At 41.2% G+C, this 21783-nt stretch overlaps 1 protein-coding gene across 5 annotated transcripts in view; it reads left to right on the top strand.

Annotated features, from left to right (window-relative positions):
• The first annotated feature begins 352 nt into the window (after window positions 1-352).
• The window catches only part of RABEP1 (rabaptin, RAB GTPase binding effector protein 1), a 90928-nt gene continuing 69497 nt past the window's right edge, over window positions 353-21783 (top strand). The window contains exons 1-2 of one of the 5 annotated variants that reach the window (XR_009553182.1): window positions 353-606; window positions 20204-20332. Coding sequence is in view for 3 of the 5 variants with exons in the window: in XM_060204242.1 (XP_060060225.1) it covers window positions 573-606; window positions 20204-20332 (163 nt within the window). In the remaining 2 variants the exon portion in view is untranslated. The remainder of the gene's footprint in view (window positions 607-20203; window positions 20333-21783) is intronic. The other 4 variants (XR_009553181.1, XM_060204242.1, XM_060204241.1 and 1 more) reach the window with 4 other exon arrangements.

Raw genomic sequence — 21783 nt, 5'->3', positions numbered from 1 at the left:
GCCTCACACTTTAGAAGTTCCATAGGCATTATGCATCCCGGAGAGCCAAAAGGTTCAAATGACTCGCCTAACGTCACACAGCTAGGGGCTAAATTTGAACTCTCATCGCCATCCCGCTTCTTTTGCAATGTTTATTCAGTCTCTGAGAGTTTATTTAGTCTCAGGCCATTGTCTCTGCCCCTCCGCTTCCCCTGGGCTTTTAGTCTCTCTCCCTCCCTCCCTCCATCACGCGGTCCGCTCCTCCCGCTCCCCCCGCCAGCCCCCCTTCTCCCCTCCAGCTGGGACCCCCCCGAGGCCCCGCCCCTCCCCTCAGGACGTCACGTGCCGCCCCATCCCCCCGCGCCTGCGCACTGCTTATTTCCCGCTGTCAGGATGAGGAGGCGGAGGTCGGCTCTCGCGTCCGTCTCTGCCCGCGGCTGTGGCGGCGCCGGCGGCTCCAGCTTTAGCGGTTCCTTCCTGGGCGGCGGTGGCGGCGGCGGCTCGGTGGACGCCTCTTCCGCCAGCTGAGCCCGCGGGAGTCCCGGACGCCGCTTCCCCGCCCAGCCCGGCTCCTCGAGGCGGGCCGCCTGGCCATGGCGCAGCCGGGCCCGGCTCCTCAGCCTGACGGTGAGGCGCCCACCATGGCAGGCGCGGCGGGCGCGGCCTGCCCGGCGCCGGCGTCGCGGGGGGGAACCTCGGGGCGGCGGGCAGGGCGCGCGCAGGCCCCGAGGGTGACCCCGCCGGGCGGGGGCGGGAGCGGGAGCGCGCGGGTTCCGGCGCGGGCTGCGCGCGAGGCGGCGCTGGGGGGCCCGGGCGGCCGCCTGTGGGGAGGGGGCGGGCGGCGCGCGGGAAGGGCGCGGGGAGGCTCGCGGGGGCCCGGCGCTCGCCTGGGGGGGTGCGCGGAGGGCGAGCGGGGCGGCCTGGGGCGGCGGCGGCGGCGGCGGCACGTGGCTCCTGCCCGTGGGGAGGATGGATGGAGACCGGCGCCCGGAGGTCCCGGCTTCGGGAAGAAACAAATCTCGGCCTCGGTGGTGGCGCGCGCCCTCCTGCCCGGCCCCTCCACGCCGCGGAGCCCGCGGCACCCAGTTGCGCGATAGAAGGTCATGAGTTCGAATCAGTTAGCTGGGTTTTATGAGCATTTATTAGCCGGGAAGGCAGAGTGCCTGACGGATGGATGCACAGTACCGGGGTCTGGGGATCCGGAGGACCCGGAGCCTTCACTCACAAGCTCAGCGCACATTTCTTTTGCAACTCATCATGCCGTTTACATTTTTATTTATTTCCTTATTTATTCATTTTCAAAATAGCAACACGTGTGTGTAAAGCGGTTAATGTTAGGGAAGTATGCGGGACCAAGTGGTTTTGAGTATGTTGCAGTCAAGGCAACGTGTCTATTTTTTTTTTAATTTCTTTATTGGGGAATTAATGGTTTAGAGTCAAGAGGAAAAATAAAATACAATCGTTTGTACATGTGTGACATGCCTCAGTTTCCCACAGAACAATTCAAACCCCACTCGGTCCTCCAGGACCTGAACAACCCCCTCCCTCTCCCCCACCCCAGAGTCTTTTTTTTTTTTTTTTTTTACTTTGGTGCAATACCCCACAAGGTGTCTGTTTTATATACAGCACTAACATTTCTGGAATGAAAATAACGAGCTCTCTGCAGATTTATCAAGGTTGTCAGGCTCCTTCATGCCCCTCTGGGAGCAGGACTCAGCTCTGCTTTGACCACCTGCAGCGATCTTGGGAAGTCCTGTGCTTTGCCTTTGTCTTTGGTTGGTCCTCCTCCATCCAGCTGAGAAAGTTCTTGCAGGTGTATTTGTCTAAACAGTGTGTGTGTGTTGGGTAGAGAGAGATAGAGAGGGAGAAGAGACAGAAACACCTGCAGTCCTGCTTCACCACTCGTGAAGGTGTTTGTGTGTTGATGAAGATATGGTGCCCATGCATTTAATAACTATTTTAAAACTGGCCTTTGCCCAAAGTTGTCTCTTAAAATAACTTTTTATTGAAAACTCTCGCTTTTGTTCTCACCTTTGGGGAAGCTTGAAACAATGTTATCAGATTTTAAGACCAGCTGCTTTCTTGGAAGCAAACTTCAGAGTTTGTTGGTCTCTAGTTTTTAGTGTAGGTTTTGTTATTGAGAACAAACGTCCTAAGCAGGCCACTGGAGTTGTACAATAATCTACGTGCTTTTACTATTGCAGTAGAAGAGAAGGGAGGCGTTTCTGGTGGACTATTGGGGAAACTAGGATGTTTTTAGACTTCATTTTTAACTCTTACCTACATTTGGTGTCAGGGAAAGAAAACTGTATTTTCCACAAATGCCTCTTTGTCACTGCTGACAGAGAGCTCCAGTGCCTTCTGGTTCTCCTCTGGACTGGTAGGTATGCTGGACTGGCTGCTATCTTTTGAGTTGCATGGAAACAAACTTCTAGGGCAGCTCAGGTAACCTGACTGTGTGGAGTCAAAATTCCCTGCCTCTTTCAAATAGTGAAATTATCTTCCTTCTAAATAGGCAGAAGTGACCAAGCACTTGAAAGAGGCTACAAAAAATTAGCTTTAGGAAACCTTGTATTTTTTGCTGTTCTCATGATAAGTTTATTCCATATATTTCAAATCCTGTGACTCCGGTTTCGGATTTAGTTTGCAACAGTTGTAATATTTTGTTTGCAATTAATATAGTAAACAAGCAACCGTAGCTACCATATACAGATGGAAAAAAATTGGGTATATTTGAGTGCTTTTCTTTGGTATTTTTCTTTTATTGGATAGAAACAGGGAAATTGGGAGGGGGTGGGGAAGGGCAAAAGACAAGAGACAGCCACAGCACTACTTCACATTCCTGAAACTTCCCTCTGCAGGTGGGGACTCTGGGCTTGAACCCAGGTCTGTGCATATGGTAATGTGTACACTTTGACCAGTTGTGCTACCAACCAACTCTGAGTGCTTTGTTTTGTGTCACTGTCATTTTTGAAGTTTATTTTGGGGATTTTTTTTTTTTTTTTCTGTGAACTTGTACAGAGTCAGTGTCTGTTTCTTTCTCTGTTTCTCTTTGACTTTTGTCACCCCCGGGGGCTTTTCATTGTTCCAGCCTGACTTTTTTCAGAGAGAAAAATACCAAAGCACTGAAGCTTTCTCCAGTGCTGTGGGAGTTGGGCTTGAATTTGAACTTGGGTCTTGGGCATGGCAAAGCAGGCACACTAGTTCACTATTCAGGTAAATTGTTTTGTACTCTAGTAAAAGATTAAAGATGTGTATAAATTGAAATGTAGACCTTTTTTTCATCCCTCCTAAGGTATGTATTCTACTGGATGAGCTATCTCCCAACTCTGCTAATTTTCTCCTTTCTTTCTTTCTCTTTCTCTAGGATAGAGAGACATTGAAGGGGGTGGGGGAGGTAGAGGAGAGAGAGAGAGAGAGACTTGCAGTATTGCATCACTGTTCCTGAAGCTCCCCCCCACAGGTGGGGGCTGGGGGCTTGAACTGCACATTCTTGATCATGATAATGCCTATTCTGTACTGTGCCACTGCCCACTCCCATGGTTTTCTTTTTCCTTAGTTGTTTGAAATTCCTTATTTTGTAAATTAAAAAAAAAATTATCTAAAATTCAATACTTTTTCTAACTTTTATTTAGATTTTCCCCCTTCAAACAGTTCCTTATATTTAGGATTTTGCCATATTACATGGTACGTACTTGATAATCTTTTTCTGTACAAATTAGCCCACATATCACTATAGTTTTTTTTAAATAATACTGAAAATAATCCAACATTATAATTTTTAAAGCGGTAGTTAGTTGTATTTAGTGAAGATGTATCATGTTCCAAGAAAACTATTTAAATGGAAGAATGTTTTCTTGTGACTGTAGCCCATATGCTTTAACTTCTCTTAGCACTCATTTCATATAAACGGATAAAAGCAAATTATGGCATGAACAAAATTCACTACAGTTATATATGATTACTTTCCAGTATAACTTCAAGATATTTGGTACTTTTTTTTTTTTTTTTTTTAAGATTTTCAGGTTGTGTTTACAGCCCAACACCAGCTGATCATTTCATTTCACCTTGAGAATTTCATACATGGATCACCAAGGTTTTAGACCTGGATTTTCTCTTATCTATCTGAAAAAAAGTGTGCCTGGAGTGGTGAAGCCCTGGAGCCAGAGACAGCAACAGAAAAGATGGTATTACGCAGTTGATAAGTGTTTGTGTGCCTATTTTATGCCAAACCCTGTGCTAGCCTCTAGGAATTACAGTGATAAACTGAATCAGATCTAGTCACTGTTTCTAGATAGTGTATAAGATAGACATTAACTAGGTAGTCCCACAGACAAGTGTGAGACTATTTGACAAATAGGAATGCCCACTTTTTTCCAGGGACAGTTATAGTTTATTTGTAGTACATCACTGGCTAACACAGATATGAATACTCTTGCCCTTGTGTGAGAAGCAGATAAAAAAACAACAAACATAAACTAATGGTTTGAGTTGGTAGGTGATAGTGAGCAGGATAAAACAAAAGGGAGTAGATTGTTTTTCAGTTGAGCAGTCTAGGTCCCATTATTGAGGTGACACTTTAGTAGGCTGGAAGCAGAGCACCTAAGGAAGAAGCCTATCTTCCAAGACGTCACTTCTGGAACTGAGATCCAGACTTTGTTGGAGAGCGTGCGGTTGTGATCCTTTGAGGAGGAGATTTCTTTGAGGAACCACATCTGCCCCTGGTGTTTGAGGAATTGAGGGCTCTTGAGATGGGTGGGACAGGAACTTGGCTGTCAAGAGGAGATAGGGATCTCCTTTAAAGCTGAAAGGGAGAGGAAAGGATGAGTGATAGAAGGTCAATAGGAGGAAGGAAATAAGAGAGCAGAAATTAATGAAATAGGGAGTCAGGCAGTAGCACAGCGGGTTAAGCGCACGTGGCGTAAAGTGCAAGGACCAGCATAAGGATCCCAGTTTGAGCCCCCGGCTCCCCACCTGCAGGGGAGTCTCTTCACAGGTGATGAAGCAGGTCTGCAGGTGTCTCTCTTTCTCTCCCCCCCTCTGTCTTCCCCTCTTCTCTCCATTTCTCTGTCCTATCTGGCATCAATAACAACAACAATAAAATAACAAGGGCAATAAAAGGATAAATAAATAAATACTTAAAAAAAGAAATTAATGAAATAGAAACCAGAAGGATGACTGAAAAGATTAGTGAAACCAAGAGCTGGTTCTTCGAAAGGATAAATAAACCACTGACTAGACTCATAAAAATAAATAAGTAAAACAAATAATTAGAAAGTGGTTATAGGGGCCAGTTGGTGGGGCACCTGGTTGAGTGCATGCTACAGTGCACAAGCATCCCGGTTCAAGCCCCCGGTCCTCACGTATAGGGAGCAAACTTCACAAGTGGTGAAACAGTGCTGCAGGTCTCTCTCTCTCTCTTCCTCTCAGTCTCCTCCTTCCTCTCAGTTTCTGGCTATCTCTATCCAATAAATAAATAAAGATAATTAAAAAGATTTTTTTTAAAGAAAGCTATTATAAAAGCAGGCATGAGAGAGGTGAAATTACAACTGAAGATGGGGTGATCATAGAATTTTATGAGAATATTAACTTTTTAAAAAAATAGATTTTATTTAATATTTATTGGGTAGGGACAGAAATTGAAAGGGAGAGAGACCTGCAGCACAGTTTCACCTCTTTTAAAGCTTTCTCCCTGTAGTACTGTTTCACCCCTGCAGTGGGGACTAGGGGCTTGAACTTGAGTCCTTGTTCACTGTAATATGTGTTCACTCAGGTGCACCACCACCACCGGGCCCGCACCTGGCTTCTTTAGAGGAGGGTTGGGATGTTGACTTAGTGCGTGCGAGTGAGATAACAGGCGATGATGACTGCAACTGATGTAAAATTGGTTGGTTTGTATTACACATGCACAGGCGTGTGACTTCCTATCTGTATCTAGGAATTAGTGAGCTCTGGGAGGAAGAGACTCCCTGTCTGCAGTGTCAGCATCGTTAAAAAAGAGAAAGGAAAAAAAGAAGCGAACATGAGTCTTATCATTTAAGATTTTAGTAGTGTGTACATGTGCCAATTGTATATGAGCATTCCAGCACTAGGGAGTGTTATCTTTAAAGAAAAAAAAAAGCTCACAAAAAATTTGGTTAATTTTGGTGAGCAAAAAGTCTTATTTTAACTTGCATTTTCTTGATTTCTGTTGATATGTGGAATTCTTTTTCAAGTGGTTTATATTTTTTTGTATATATTTATTTAATTTATTTTTTCCCTTTTGTTGCCCTTGTTGTTTTCTTGTTGTAGTTATTATTGTTGTTGTTGTTGGATAGGACAGAGAGAAATGGAGAGAGGGAGGGGAAGACAGAGAGGAGGAGAGAAAGATAGACACCTGCAGACCTGCTTCACCGCTTGTGAAGCGACTCCCCTGCAGGTGGGGAGCCGGGGTTCGAACCGGGATCCTTATGCCGGTCTTTGTGCTTTGCACCACCTGCGCTTAGCCCGCTGTACTATAGCCCGACTCCCGTAGTTTATATTTTTAACCAGTAAACTTAATCTTTTTTTTTTTTTCTGCCACCAGGGTTATTTCTGGGGTTCTATGCCAGCACTACAAATCCATTGATCCCAGAGGCCATTTTTTCCCTTTCTTCTTTATTTTTATCTTATTGGATAGGACTGTCTTTCACATTAAAAAAAAAAAAAAGGTTAAAGGGGCTAGGAAATACCTTACCGGGTAGAGTGCACACTTTACCATGTGCAAAGACCCAGTCCAAGCCACTGGCCAGCACATGGGAACACCATGCAAAGGGGAAGAAGATGCATGGACATAGATAGAGTGCTCTGGTACCTTCTCCTAACCTCCAGTATCTCGTTCTCTATCTCAAAAAATAGCGACTGAGGGTACAGTGGGGGAAAAGAGAAGAGAGTCTTCTGGGAGCTGTGAGACCATGCAGGTGTGAAAACCCTGGTTAGGGGAAGAAAAGCGTACAACTTTGAGTAAAATGTACCCATGGGCATTTTAGGTGCTGGTTTTGCCTAGTTTTGACATTTTTGTGAAATTGAAGGTATTAGAAATTACCTAAAGGGGCCGGGTGGTGGTGTACCTTGTTGAACACACATGTTGCACTGCACAAGGATCTGGGTTCAAGTCCCTGGTCCCTACCTGCAGGGGGAAAGCTACCCAAGTGGTGTAGCATTGCTGCCGGTGTTTCTCTATCCCTCTCTTCCGGTCTCTCTGTCTTTACCTGAAAGTCAGCCCAGAAGAGTGAAGCCCTGGTGATGACAAAAACCCTTCAGAAAAGAAAAGCTTTTTGTAATGTCCCTTTGGCATTCTGATACAAAGTTACATATTCAAGTCAAACCATACACTAGTGGTATAATGCCATTGCTGTAAAAGAAAATGCTTTATAGTTAAGTGATACATTTCATCATGTAAATGAATAGTTTGAATAGGTAACACCCTTAGGAGGTGGTATTATACTTCTTCATGACTCCTCCTCGTGATGCATATCTATTAGTATATTAGTCTCTGCCAAGTACCTGTAATTGCAGGAACACCTGGAGCCAGGCGATTCAGTGTTTGAATTTTGCTGTTGCTATTCCTATTATTACTATTTTCCATTATTGCTAATATTATCATCTTGCCACCAGTGTTACTGTGGGACTCTATCTGCACGATTCCTCTGCTCCTAGCATACTTTTTTAAAATAATTTATTTTCCCCTTTGTTGCCCTTGTTTTTTATTGTTGTAGTTATTGTTTTTGATATTGTTGTTGTTAGATAGGACAGAGAGAAATAGAAAGAGGAGGGGCAGACGGGGGGGGGGGAGAAAGAGAGACACCTGCAGACCTGCTTCACCGCCTGTGAAGTGACTCCCCTGCAGGTGGGGAGCCGGGAGGCTCGAACCAGGATCTGTATACTGGTTCTTGTGCTTTGTGCGACCTTTGCTTAACCCACTGCATTACCGCCCAACTCCCTATACTTCTTTTTTATTTTATTTAAAGATTTTATTAATTTATTAATGAGAAAGATAGGAGGAGAGAGAGAAAGAGCCAGACATTACTCTGGTACATGTGCTGCCAGGGATTGAACTCAGGACCCCATGCTTAAGAGTCCTATGCTTTGGGAGTTGGGCTGTAGCGCAGCAGGTTAAGCGCAGGTGGTGCAAAGCACAAAGACCGGCATAAGGATCCCGGTTCGAACCCCGGCTCCCCACCTGCAGGGGAGTCGCTTCACAGGCGGTGAAGCAGGTCTGCAGGTGTCTGTCTTTCTCTCCTCCTCTCTGTCTTCCCCTCCCCTCTCCATTTCTCTCTGTCCTATCCAACAACGACAACAACAATAATAACTACAACAATAAAAAAACAAGGGCAACAAAAGGGAATAAATAAATAAAAATAAAATAAAATAAAGAGTCCTATGCTTTATCCACTGTGCCACCTTCCAGACCAGCATACTCCTTTTTTTTTTAATATAGTGAGAGATGGGGGGGGGAGAGAGGAGAGACACCACAGCACCGTTTCACTGTTGGAGAAGTTTCCCCAGCTAAAGGGCCTCCATATAGTAGTCGGGTGTGAAGTCAGGTACTTGTGCATAGGAAAGTGTGTATTCTGCTGAGTTGGCTATATCCTGATCCCTTGAGTCCTGCCACTTAGTGATAATTCTGTCACTTATGATCTGTGTAACAGTAGACTGCTTAATCTCTCAGAATATTTCCTCATATGTAAATGGGATTGATAATACCTACATTATAGTTTTGAAATTTAAAGAACTAGTACATGAATTATTCAGTAACTTCCCTAATGCTACAGGAAGAGCTATCTAACCCTTACTACAGCTCTAGTAGAAGACAGTACTATTCTAGAGTGCTTTTTTTTTTTTTTTATAAATGGAGAAAAAGGAAGCAGTTTGTAAGTGGTAGAGCTGGTATTTGAAACTCTAATCCTAGAATCTGTGTTCTCAACTATTAAGCTGTACTGCTTCTCCGTATAATAGGTGATACTTTCTAGTTCTTGTTACTACTTCATTTTTCCCCTAGCTTAAATAATTAAGCAAGGGGTAGGGGAAGCCAGAGCACCTCTCTGTCCATATTTGATGCAGGATTATACCTGAGGGTCTCAGGTTTGCAAAACCTTTACTCTCTATACTTGCCAAGCCACTCCCCCAGCTTGTTTTTTCTAGCTTTAATTGATTTTTTTTTTGGGGGGGGAGATAGAGGCAGAAATTGAGAGTAGAAGGAGAGATAGGGAGGGAAAGAGAGAGAGACCTGCATCCCTGCTTCACCACTTGTGAAGTTTTCCCCACTGAAGATGGAAACCTGGGGCTTGAACCTGGGTCCTTGTTCACTGTAATGAGTTTGCTCAAGCAGGTGTGACAACACCTGGTCTCGTTTTAATTGAAACACTCCTCACCCCCCATATATTAATATAAGCACTGTCCCCTTGAAATTGTGTTTACCTGTTGTTTTTTCATGTTTCTTTCAGAGAAATACATTAATCTTTGTCCACGTGTAGAAAGGACAGTTATTTATCAAAATTCTGATTCCTTTCTGTGCCTGACCTTGATATTTCTGGCAAGCTCATAAATAATGCATTCAGCTTCTCTTATAAATAAAACACTTTTGTTTTTATTACTTGTGGAGGATTTTTTCTTTTAATAAGTAACTCTTAATTTTAGTTTTGTAGCTGTATTATATCTTTCTCAAAGTGCAGGTGTGGAGATAAGAACTTTCATCTGTAGTTTAGATTTGTTTACTGTTATAATGAATGACAGTATGTACATGGGGAATTTAATTTTACAGAATTGTCTTAACGTGTTTCCAAGTGGCACCATGTTTCATTCGGCTCAACTCTGCCCTGGAATTGATAAGGAAATTCTAAATATTCTAAACCGATTATTTTATATAAAATAATCAGTGATATTGTGAAATAATTTAATTTATTTATAAAATGGAAACACTGACAAGACCATAGGTTAAGAGGGGTACAATTCACACCACCAGACTGCAAACTATTGTGCACTTTTGCTTTAAGGTGTATATTTTGCCCTAATTTATGGATACATGTGTACATCTGCCCTATTTCATGGGACCTGGTCTATATCTAGGTTTTGAGGCTTTGTTAGGAAGTGAACCACCTGAAATGGAATTAAGGAGTCCTGTGAGAAAAGAGAGGTTTCACCCGAGTAATGATGCTGAAGGGTTGGCTTTGCCACACCTGATGTCTCTAGACACATTCTGAAGTGAGGTGGTGCTCATTGCAGTGAATGGTTGAGATGAACAGATACAGTATCAGTTGGTATGAATTGGGAGAAGCATGCTGGAAAGTGAGCCCTACCTTAGAGGTTCCAGGACTGGGGGAAATTTGGGTTTTATAGAGGAAGCAAGAGGTTCCTGTTGTCTTAGGGTTTAAGAAGGCAATATGGGAGTTGGGTGGTAGCTCAGCTGGTTAAGTGCAGGTGGCGCAAAACGGAAGGACTGTATTAAGGAGCTGGGTTCGAGCCCCCGGCTCCCCACCTGCAAGGGAGTCGCTTCACAGGCGGTGAAGCAGGTCTGCAGGTGTCTGTCTTTCTCTCCCCCTCTCTGTCTTCCCCTCCCCTCTCCATTTCTCTCTGTCCTATCTAACAAAGACATCCATAACAACAACAATAATACCTACAACAACAATAAAATAAAAAAAAACAAGGGCAACAAAAGGGAAAATAAATAAATTAATTAATTTAAAAAAAAAAAAGGCAATATATAGTTATTGCTGTAATCAGATTACTTGGCATTTGGGTTGACTGAAAATCCCATTGTTAGGATTTGCTGTACCATACAGGACCTCACCATAATTTGTCCTTTGATGTTATTTGTATATATCTGTTTCTTATAAAGTAATGCCACCGGTTGCTTTTGCTCTCCTGGTCTAAGCGTTTAGGAGAATCAACATTTCAAAGACTCAGCCTATAGTCTGTGCATTAAAAAGTTTGAGACATTCAATCAATTTTTCCCCTCTCGTATTAATTAGTGATTAATATAACTACAAGTTACTAGGAGTGTACCTAAACACCATTCCCACCACCAAAAGACTATCCCATCCCATCCCACACACCCCCACAAGCGTAGCATCTACCCTCACCTTCCACCCAGAGATTTTCACTTTTGTGCCGTACTCTTAAGTGCAATAATTTTTATTGATAGTGTTCATTGTGAAATTTTTTACTTATTTATTTACTTAATTTTCTTTATTGGGGAATTAATGTTTTACATTCAAGTTGTGGAATTTTTTAAAGCTCTATTAATGAAAGAACCAGAGCATCACTCTAGCAATGCAATACTGGGGCTTTGCACTCAGGACCTCTTGGATTGTTAAAATAAGAAATCTTTATTTTTTAATTAATTAATTAATTTTTCCTTTTGTTGCCCTTGATTTTTATTGTTGTTGTAGTTATTATTGTTCTTGCTATTAATGTCGTCATTGTTAGATAGGACAGAGAGAAATGGAGAGAGGAGAGGAAGACAGAGGGGGGAGAGAAAGACACCTACAGACCTGCTTCACCACCTGTGAAGTGACTCCCCTGTAGGTGGGGAGCCGGGGGCTCAAACTGGGATCCTTAAGCTTGGCACATGCACTTCATGCCAGATGCGCTTAACCCGCTGCGCTACCGCCCGACACCCATAAGAAATCTTTCTAAGAACGAAATCAATAACAACAATAATAACTACAACAACAGTAAAAACAAGGGCATAAGATCTTTAAGCGCACTTGGTGCGAAGCACAAGGACCGGTTAAGGACCCTGGCTCGAGCCCCTGGCTCCCCACCTGCAAGGGAGTCGCTTCCCAGGCGGTGAAGCAGGTTTGCAAGTGTCTATCTTTCTCTCCCCCTCTCTTCTTCCTCATCTCTCTCCATTTCTCTCTGTCCTATCTAACAGCGACAACATCAATAACAGCAACAATAATAGCTATAACAACAGTAAAAAAAAAAACAAAAAGAAAACAAGGACAACAAGGAGAAAATAAATAAGAAATCTCAGACTTTATTTGGTTTCTTTTGGAAATATTTCAGTACATATGTAAACATAGTTATAATAGCAATATAACCCCATAGAACAATTAGTAATTATACTTCAATATGGAATTATCAGTCAGTGATGCAATTTCCCGAAGGGCTTTAACTTTGACATTTGAGTTTGTTCCAGTCAGGATCCAAAATCCATGCTTCAAATTGATTGATATGCTCTACCTCTCCTTTGTCCTGTATAATTTATTTGTTGAAGAAATCTATCCTGTAGAATTATCACACCTCAGATTTTCAAAATGCATCCATATGTTGTATTATCCATTAGTTCTGCCTTCTGTGTTTCCTCTGAGTTGAAAGTTAGATTTAAAATCATGATCACATCCAGGTGTTTTTTGTTTATTTTTTTTCTTCCTCATATCTTTTCCTTTTCTGAAAAAAGTCTTTTTTCAACTTCCATATTACTTAATTGTGGAAATGTTGATTTATAAGACTGTTTTTGTTATAGATGTACAGGTCCTCATTTCCCCAAGATAGGTGTCAGTATGACCTGAACTGCCCCTGCGGCTACAGACAATGACCCACATAGTCAACGACTGCCACCTCTCCAGATTCAAAGAAGGTCTCGAAACTTTACATCAGGCTCAACCTGATGCTGTTGACTGGCTATGGAAGAAGGGCAAACGCTAGAAGAACTGTCCAGCAAACTGTTGTCTCCCTGCACCATAGGACACTGGATCCCCAACACTTCTTGAGTATTCCCTTTCTCCCTCGACAGTTCTCAGACTTGTTTCAACAGACTGGAATCCATTGGAGTTTCACCCTATATTATCTCATGCTTGCTATTTAGGTTCCACTTGTGAGATTATCTAGTATTCATCCTTCTCTTTCTGGCTTATTTCACTAAATGTGACTCCCTCTAATTCCATTCATGTTGTAGTACAAGAGGTTTCATCATTTTTTGCATCTATGTAGTATTCCGTGTGTGTGTGTGTGTGTGTGTGTGTGTGTTTGTTCTGAACTAATTTGTTTTTGGACACTTGGGTTGTCTTTTAATTTTGGCTATTACAAATAGTGCTGCTATGAACATAGGTGTGCATAGATCTCTTTGGATAACAGTTTTTGTTTTCTTTGGTTAGATGCCTAGAAGAGTTGATAGATTTTATGGTAGTATTGAGCACTCTTCAAATTGTTTTCCATGTGGGTTGGATCTAGCATTTTTTAACGTAGTCTTTGTTATATGTTGTATTTTGTGTGTGGTGGTTTTCCTTTTTGAAAGAATATTTAAAGGGATTCGGGGAGAGTGCAGTGGTATCCATAGAACTTGTATGTGAGGAGATCTAGGCACGGCTGCTGGCTCTGTAGTATTCCTGTGCTGAGCAGTGCTGTGGTCTTTCTCACTCACATAAATTAGTTTTTAAAGTTTTTTTTTTTTTTAACTTTTCATTTATTTACTAATGAGAAAGAAAATAGGAGGAGAGAGAGAACTAGACATCACATGTACTGCCGGGGATTGAACTCAGGACATCATGCTTGAAGAGTTCAGTGCTTTATCCACTGTGCCACCTCCCGGACCATGTTAGTCTGTTTTTAAAAGAACATTTAAAAACATTTTAGGGGCAGATGGTGTCACATCTGGTTAAATGCACACTCTATACTGCTCGGGCCCAGGTTCAAGCCCCTGGTCCCCGTCTGTGGGGGGTGGGAAACTTCACAAGTTATTAAGCAGTGCTGCAGGTGTCTCTCTGTCTCTCTCCTCTATCCATGGATTTAAATAATGTGTGTTGCCTGGGGAGACAACATAATGGTTCTGCAAATGAATTTCATGGCTGAGGCTCTGAGTTCCCAAATTCAGTCTCCAGTACCACCATAAGCCAGAGCTGACCTGCCCTCTGGTTATGTGTTATGTGTATATAAATGTATGTGCTGTATATGTGTCTTCATTGTAGTGCTGTTACTTAAGGAAATAGATTAATGTTTTTTAAAAATTTTATATTTATTTTCCCTTTTGTTGCCCTTGCTTTTTATTATTGTTGTAGTTATTATTGTTATTGATGTCTTCGTTGTTGGATAGGACAGAGAGCAATGGAGAGAGGAGGGGAAGACAGAGGCAGAGAGAAAGATAGACACCTGCAGACCTGCTTCACCACCTGTGAAGTGACTCCCGTGCAGGTGGGGAGCTGGGGGCTCCATCCCGGGATCCTTTCGCTGGTCCTTGCACTTCGCACCACATGGCGCTTAACCCACAGTGCTACCGCCCAACTCCCATAGATTAGTATTTTATGACTGTCCTAACAAATTACAAATTACTGTAAGTTGGTTGACTTCAAACAACAGAAATTTGGCCAGCAATATAGCTCCCTTGGAGAGTGACCTGTTCGGCCATGTGTGTAACTCAGGTTCGAGCTTGGTCTGCTACCACATTGAAGCCTTGCTGTTGTGGTCTCTTTACTTTTTCAGTGTTGCAGTTGCAGCCTCTCTGTCTCTGTCTAAAAAATAAAATGACAAAAACGTATTCTCACAGTTGAGAAAGTCCAAGATCACATATTTTGGGCTGAAATCAGGATGAAGACAAGGTTGTGTGTCCTTTGTCTAGACTCTCCAGGGGAACATGTGTTCCTTGCTTCTTCCAGCTTTGCTGACTTTCCTTGGCACTATCACCCATTCTTTGCCTTGGTGGTTTCTCTGTGTCAAAGCACCTTCTTTCCTACAAAGGTATATGTGCTTGTATTTAGAATAATACAGGATAAAGTTATCTTCTCAAGACAGATCTTTTGCCATATAAATAGAAAGACAAGTTTCTAGGGATTAGAAAGTGAATATATCTTGAGGAGGAGTGGTTCAGCCTATTGCACCAGTGCTCAAATTCTCCTGTTTTTGATGAGTGTATCCTCTGAATTGATTCCTAAGTCCTTTGATGTAGCCTTAATCGGTGCTAAGGTGTTCTCGATTTAGCTTCTGTGCTTCTTGCCCCATAAATGGAGTCCAGTCATTTTTTTTTTTCTCTGGTAGCCTTAAAGTGGGAAATGATATTTAGAGATCACATTCTGGGTACTAGGAGTGTAGCGTGTATTTTTTCTTAGCACCATCACTAACATATTCTCCTTTAGGCTATTTCTTTAAATAGAGTATACTGATTTTTTTTTTTTGCCTCCAGGATTATTGCTGGAATTTGCCTTTCCTGGATTCTAACATTCTCCATTCCTGGTGGCTTTTTGAAATTTTAATTTTTCTCTTTATAAAAAGGGAGAAGCAGACAGAGAGCACCACTCTACCACTCCTGAAGCTTCCCCATTGCAGCAGCTCCCATGTGGCGGCTGGGGACACAAACCCAGGGGCTCGTGGTAAAATGTACTCTACTGAGTGGACCAGGGCCATCACTAAATTTTTTGTTTAGCTTATGAATGTTAGTTTGGAGACTGAACTGCTGACTTGCTCAGTGCAAACTTGTTTGCCGTATACTAAATAGTACCAAATTTCAATTTAGGTCTAGTCATTGTTTTATTTTTGTTTTCTGTGACCCAGTTCTCTTTATATATCAGTGGTCTTTTTTTGCCTCCAGTGTTATTGCTGGGCCTTGGTGCCTGCACTAGGAATCCACTGCTCCTGGAGGCCATTTATTCCATTTTTGTTGCCCTTGTTGTTGCTATTGCTGCTGTTGTTGGATAGGACAAAGAGAAATCGAGAGAGGAGGGAAGTAGAGGGGGGTAGAGAAAGATAGACACTTGCAGGCCTGCTTCACAGCTTATGCCAGTCCTTGCGCTTAACACCGTGTGTGCTTAACCTGCTGCACTACCACCTGTCCCCTTCTACAGAACTTTTCAACCAGCTTTCTGCACTCATCTCTAAATTAGATTTTTTTTTTTCTTTTCTTTTAGGATGGGGTAGATAGCATAATGGTTATTCAAAGAGACTCATCCCTGAAGCTCCAAAGTCCCAGATTCAGGTTGCATAAAGTAGCTCTCCCCCCATAAATAAACATTAAAAAAAAAAGTAGGGGCAGAGGCTAGATAGCATAATGTTTATGCAAACAGACTCTCATGCCTGAGGCTCCAAAGTCCCAGGTTCAATCCCCACTGCACCACCATAAGTCAGAGCTGAACAGTGCTCTGGTTAAAACAAACAAACAAACAAAAAAAACCAAGTAGAACCTGGGATGTGTAGCATTATCTACTGAAAATTCTCTGAAATCCCCACTCTCTTTTTCCATTTTGTTTTCTGTTTATTTTAAAGTAATATTGGTGCCTCACCCACAGATGCTGTCATGCTTGGGGATCTCCTGAGGGGCCTCCTAGGTCAATATTTTTCTCATTATTTGAGGGGGAGAAAAGGCAAGATGGGGGTGGGAGAGGAACGTACCATAGCACAACTCCAGTCTCAGTGGACAGTCTCTAGTACTGTCCATGGTGCTCAAACCTGGAGCCTTGAGCATGGTATGGCAATTTATACCAAGTGAAAACTCTCCTGGCCACTTTACATTTATTTATTTATTTATTTTTAAAATTTTCATGAGAAATGAGAGAGAGAGAGAGAAAGAACCAGACATCAGTCTGGTTCATGTACTGCCGGGAATTTAAACTTGGGACCTCATTCGTGAGAGTCCAAAGCCTTATCTACTACACCACCTCCTGGACTGACCACCACTTTATTTTTATTAAAAACACAAAACAAACAAACAAACAAAAACCACATTTCCTGGATGGCTAGGGGAGGCTGTCCAGAGCACCTCTATGCTGTGTGCTGTGCTGGGGATTAAGCCTTGTGGCCTCATGCAGTTCTATACCCAGGGGGTCATTGGCCCCAGCCACTCTTACGTATTTTTTTCTTACAAAGTTTTATTTACTTGTCTTAATTGGAAACTTTGCTTGAACACAAATTCTAGAACGTTTGAAACATAACTGACTATTAATGTCATGAGCATTTTAAGAAACCGACTTGTTATTGTCACTAGAAGGAATCTCTAGGTGGTTGGCTAGGCCGATTAACATTTTTTTTAAGCAGAATTATGAAGCTATTAAATCCTGAAGTTATTAATAGTTTACCTGCCATGCTTATTGTATATGAGTATCTTTTGTTTTAATTTAAATTTCTTTACTGGGAATTAATGTTTTACATTCGACAGTAAATACAGTAGTTTGTAAATGCATAACATTTTTCAGTTTTCCATATAACAGTACAATCTCCATATGAGTATCTTTTTATTGATGTCATCTATAATCCTCGTAACCTGTAGCATTCTGCATAAAGATTTTAATGAAAATATTTTATTTTAATGAAGTATTGGAAAGGTTAGTCGCCCTAGTTCACATAATGAAAACTTATTTTAGATTTTTTTTCTTTCCCAGCCCTAAGACCTTTAATCATTCGCTTTGCCAGATAAAACTGTATCCCATTCCACAGCTGGCTCCACACAAGAGAGCCTGGTTTCTTACCCATTTAAAGAAAATAGGTTAAGATCATTTTTTTTTTAGTTGCCACCAGGGTTATTGCTGGGGCTCAATGCCTGTATGACAAGTCCACCGCTACAGGTGACCTTTTTTTTCTTTCCCTCTTTTGTTTGATAGGACAGATAGAAATTGAGAGGATAGGGGGAGATAGGGAGAAAGACAGGTAGCTGCAGACCTGCTTCACTGTTTGTGAAGGATCCTGCCCCCTGCAGGTGGGGAGTGGGGACTTTAAACTGGATAACATATGCTCAACAGGGTGTGTCAGTGTCTGGCTCCAGGATTACTTTTTTGGAGAGAGAGAGAGAGAGAGAATGAGTTCCAGCTCCCCATCTGCTGTAGCTTCCTTGCTGAGGGCTTGAACCTGGACCGTGCACTTGCCAAGACAAGCTGTACAGGTGTGTGCTGGTTGCACTTCGTTCCCTTTAGGATTTTATTTTATCTTTTTTTAAAAAATATTTATTTATGTATTCCCTTTTGTTGCCCTTGTTGTTTTTTACTTTATCTTTTAAAATGGCTCCTGGCAATCATTTCTTTTTCTTTATTTTTTCTTCTTTTGATAGACACGGAAATTGACAGGGAAGGCAGAGATAGGTAGGTAGATAGACACACCGACTGACTGACCAACTGACCGACCTGCTGCACTTCTTCACTACTGATAAAACTTTCCACCTGCAGGCGGAGACGGGGTCGGGGTGGGGGGAGTCTGTGCTCTTGGTAACGTGCACTGTATTGGCTGTGCCACAACCTGCCCGTCTTTATTACCTTTGAATTGAAGTCCAGTCATTCCATTGAATTACTCAGACAACCAGTGGATATAATTTGGCATATTCTTTGCAGTTTTTATCTCTTTTTCCTTATGTTGGATAAATATAGTTTTACATCTTATTCTTTTTAATACATTTTTTTTCTGACTTGGTAGTGTTCCATTGGATGAGATGTGTCTACTATACTAGTTTGATATTAAAAACCCAGTGATACAAAAATTAAGACTTCTGAGTTTAGATTCTTTCGTTCTGCCTGAGTTACAGTCTGCTTATTGTTTGAAATAGATATCTTCTAAGATCTTAAACATCTTTATACAAAAAGACTTTGTTTATAGTTTTATTTAGCTTATCTTTTTTTCTTAGATTATCTTTTTACCTTGTGTCTGTTGCATTAAATCTGGTACAGTGTTAAAGGAATTTGGTGGTTGGACATAACTTAGGGCTTAAAAATAGTCACTGCACATTTTCTCATTCTTAATTAGGGAAGGGGATATTTCAAAGAATTACTAATTCTTTTAATTATACCAGATTTCCCTTTTTCTTTCTGTATTGTTGCTTAATGCAGATATTTTGAGCAATTGTAATATCTCCTTGAGTAACAGTCATTGCATAAGATAGTATTTTCCTTATTGTTTATAACTTAAGTGAAAATGATAATATGTGGGGTATAGAGAGTGGTAGTGAAGGTTGTTACACAAACTGCCATGGATTTCTGCCATGGGTTGTATGGATACCATCTGGATATCTAGCAAGGCAGGTCTAGAGATGTTATAGAATGAACACATACTTGATATAGCTAGTAATTATCAAAGACCTTTAGAGAACTTTGAAAAGTAATTGGAAGTAATGAGTCATAATGCTATCACTGATAGATAAGTCATCAGTGCCTTTTTCTAACTAAATTATAAAAGTCTTAATGTTGAAGGTTGACCTTATCACTAGTTAGTTTGTTCGTAATATTATTGAAGATGCATGGTTATAGTGAGTGGTATGAGCTGGAAGTCTAAGCATGGAACTGAGTCAGAATCATGAGGCGAGTAGTGACTTGTAGTCTTGTAGCTGCATACAGAAATATTTAGTCACTCTTTTTTTCTTGGTTCTCTAGAGTCCTTTCCTAGCATATGTAGTAATCAGTAATACTACCATTGTAAGTGAATATGTTGTTTAATTGGGGTTTACACAGGAAAATTGTAGCAAAAATAAGTAGGACAGAGAACAACTTCCCTTCATGATTTAAAATGGCAAATGTGAGATAGCTAGTCATTTTCCTTTCCAGTGTCGCCTCCATTCCTGCTTCCAGAGGTCACCAAATGTCTGGATGACCAGGTGTCATTCTTTGCTTTGATAGAAACACCCTGGGTATTTGTTTCTCAAAATGATTTGTTGTCTCTACTGACATGGAACCCAAAACAATAGTCATTTCCTTTTTCGGCCATGGGCTGTATGGTTACCATTTGGATACATAGCAAGGCTGGTCTAGAGTCATAGGAGTGAACAAGTAATTAAAATTAATTTGAAAACCAACCTATCTGCCAGTACAAATGTTGATACAGAATGCCCATTTCTGTGTCCTTTATGTGAAAGGTTTTTTTTTTTTTTTTTTTTTAATTATGACTTTAGTGTAATGGTAATTGGTCATCTTGAAATGAGGATAGTTTATGCTAGTATGACTGATTCAGGGAATCTGTTAGCTTTTATTGATGGAGTGATAGATTTAGAGAAACATGAAGATTGGCAATGTGTTCCTATGTGAGAAAAATAGCTCACATAATATATAAACTATGTAGTAACTCCAGAATGCATTGATAATTGTTTTGTATGAGACTCTGTTTATCTGTTATTATACATCATATGTACTAAAGGTTTAATAGAAGTTTGTTTTTTAAATTAGAATTTCCTAGAAAATATTGAAGCTTTGGAAGAGACTTAAACACTAGTTTCCTATATAGAAATATGCCACTGGAATTCTAAGTTATTCTTGTAGCAATCCATAAATAAAAGTTATTACTTGTTAACTAGTATTTTTTTTTCCAGTCTCTCTTCAGCAACGGGTAGCAGAATTGGAAAAAATTAATGCAGAATTTTTACGTGCACAGCAGCAGCTTGAGCAAGAATTTAACCAAAAGAGGGCAAAATTTAAGGAGTTATATTTGGCTAAAGAGGGTAAGTTAATGAGTCTCCCTCCCAACTCCCATACTAGAATTTAAAACGTCAAGTTTCTTGGTAGTTTTAATACTGACTTCATCATTGGATACATGTTGATTTTTATGTCTACTTACATTGTATTATTAAAAATATATAGAGGACAACAAGGGCAACAACAAGGGCAGTAAAATGGGGAAAATGGCCTCTAGGACCAGTGGATTTGTAGTTCAGGCAGAGAGCCCCAGCGATAACTCTGGAGGGCAATATATATATATATATATGTGATAGGGCTATAAGTGAATTTGAGAAACAAGTTGAAAAATGGATTCTTCAGATTTTTCCTTGTCTTTTGACCTTAGTGGTGATAAGTAATATAATAGTCTATCTGGTTAGTCCTAGATAGACACAGTTTTTAGTGCTCTTTTAAAAATACTACTTGTTTCTTTTTTTTTAAATTTTTTATATTTATTTATTTATTTATTTATTTTCCCTTTTGTTGCCCTTGTTGTTTTTTATTGTTGTTGTAGCTATTGTTATTGATGTCGTCGTTGCTAGATAGGACAGAGAGAAATGGAGAGAGAAGGGGAAGATGGAGAGAGAAAGACACCTACAGCGATTCCCCTGCAGGTGGGGAGCCGGGGGCTCGAACCGGGATTCTTACACTGGTCCTTGTGCTTTGTGCCACGTGCACTTAACCCACTGCACTACCCTCCCCTTTTAGTGCTCTTAACACTTAAAAAATAACCCTAGAGGGGCCAGGTTGTGGTGCACCTGGGTTCAAGTCCCTAGTCCCCACCCACAGGGAAAGCTTCATGATTGGTGAAGCAGGGCTACAGATGTCTTTCTGTGTCTTTCCCTCTATCTCCCCGTCCCTTCTCAATTTCTCTTATATCCAATAATTAAATAAAAATTAAATATATATATCTATTGCATATAAAAAAAGAAATTAAAAACCCTGGAAAAATCAATATTCTAATAATAGCTTTAGTCACATTACAATAAAACTGATTTTTAATGGAATTATGTTGTTATTTATCATTTATTCACTTACTTATTTTTTAAATATTTATTTATTACTGGAGATAAACAGAGAAATTGAGATGGGGGAGGTAGGGAAAGAGATACGCCTGCAGCACTGCTTCACCAGTCATGAGGCTTTTCCCCTGTAGGTGGGGACCTGGGGCTTAAACCTGGGTCCTTGTGCACTGTAATGTGTGCGCTTAACCAGGTGCGCCACTATCTGGTGGTTCCTGTTTATTCATAGAATAGTGTTTCTCCGAGTGTGATAGTGGCATAGCAGTGTTAGCATCACTGTCACCTGGGAAACTTGGTAGAGAAATTGCTCACTTAGACAGCGTGCTGTCTTGCCATTTGGTTGACCCAGGCTCAGGCTCATCCTCCAGCACATTGAAGGAAGCTTCGATGCTGTGGTCTCTTTCACTCTCTAAGACAAAAACAAGCAGACAAAC

Source organism: Erinaceus europaeus, chromosome 12 (genome assembly GCF_950295315.1).
Source record: "Erinaceus europaeus chromosome 12, mEriEur2.1, whole genome shotgun sequence".
NCBI lineage: Eukaryota > Metazoa > Chordata > Mammalia > Eulipotyphla > Erinaceidae > Erinaceus > Erinaceus europaeus.
The sequence above is the reverse complement of the archived record's forward strand: the minus strand, read 5'-3'. Positions and strand labels throughout refer to the sequence as shown.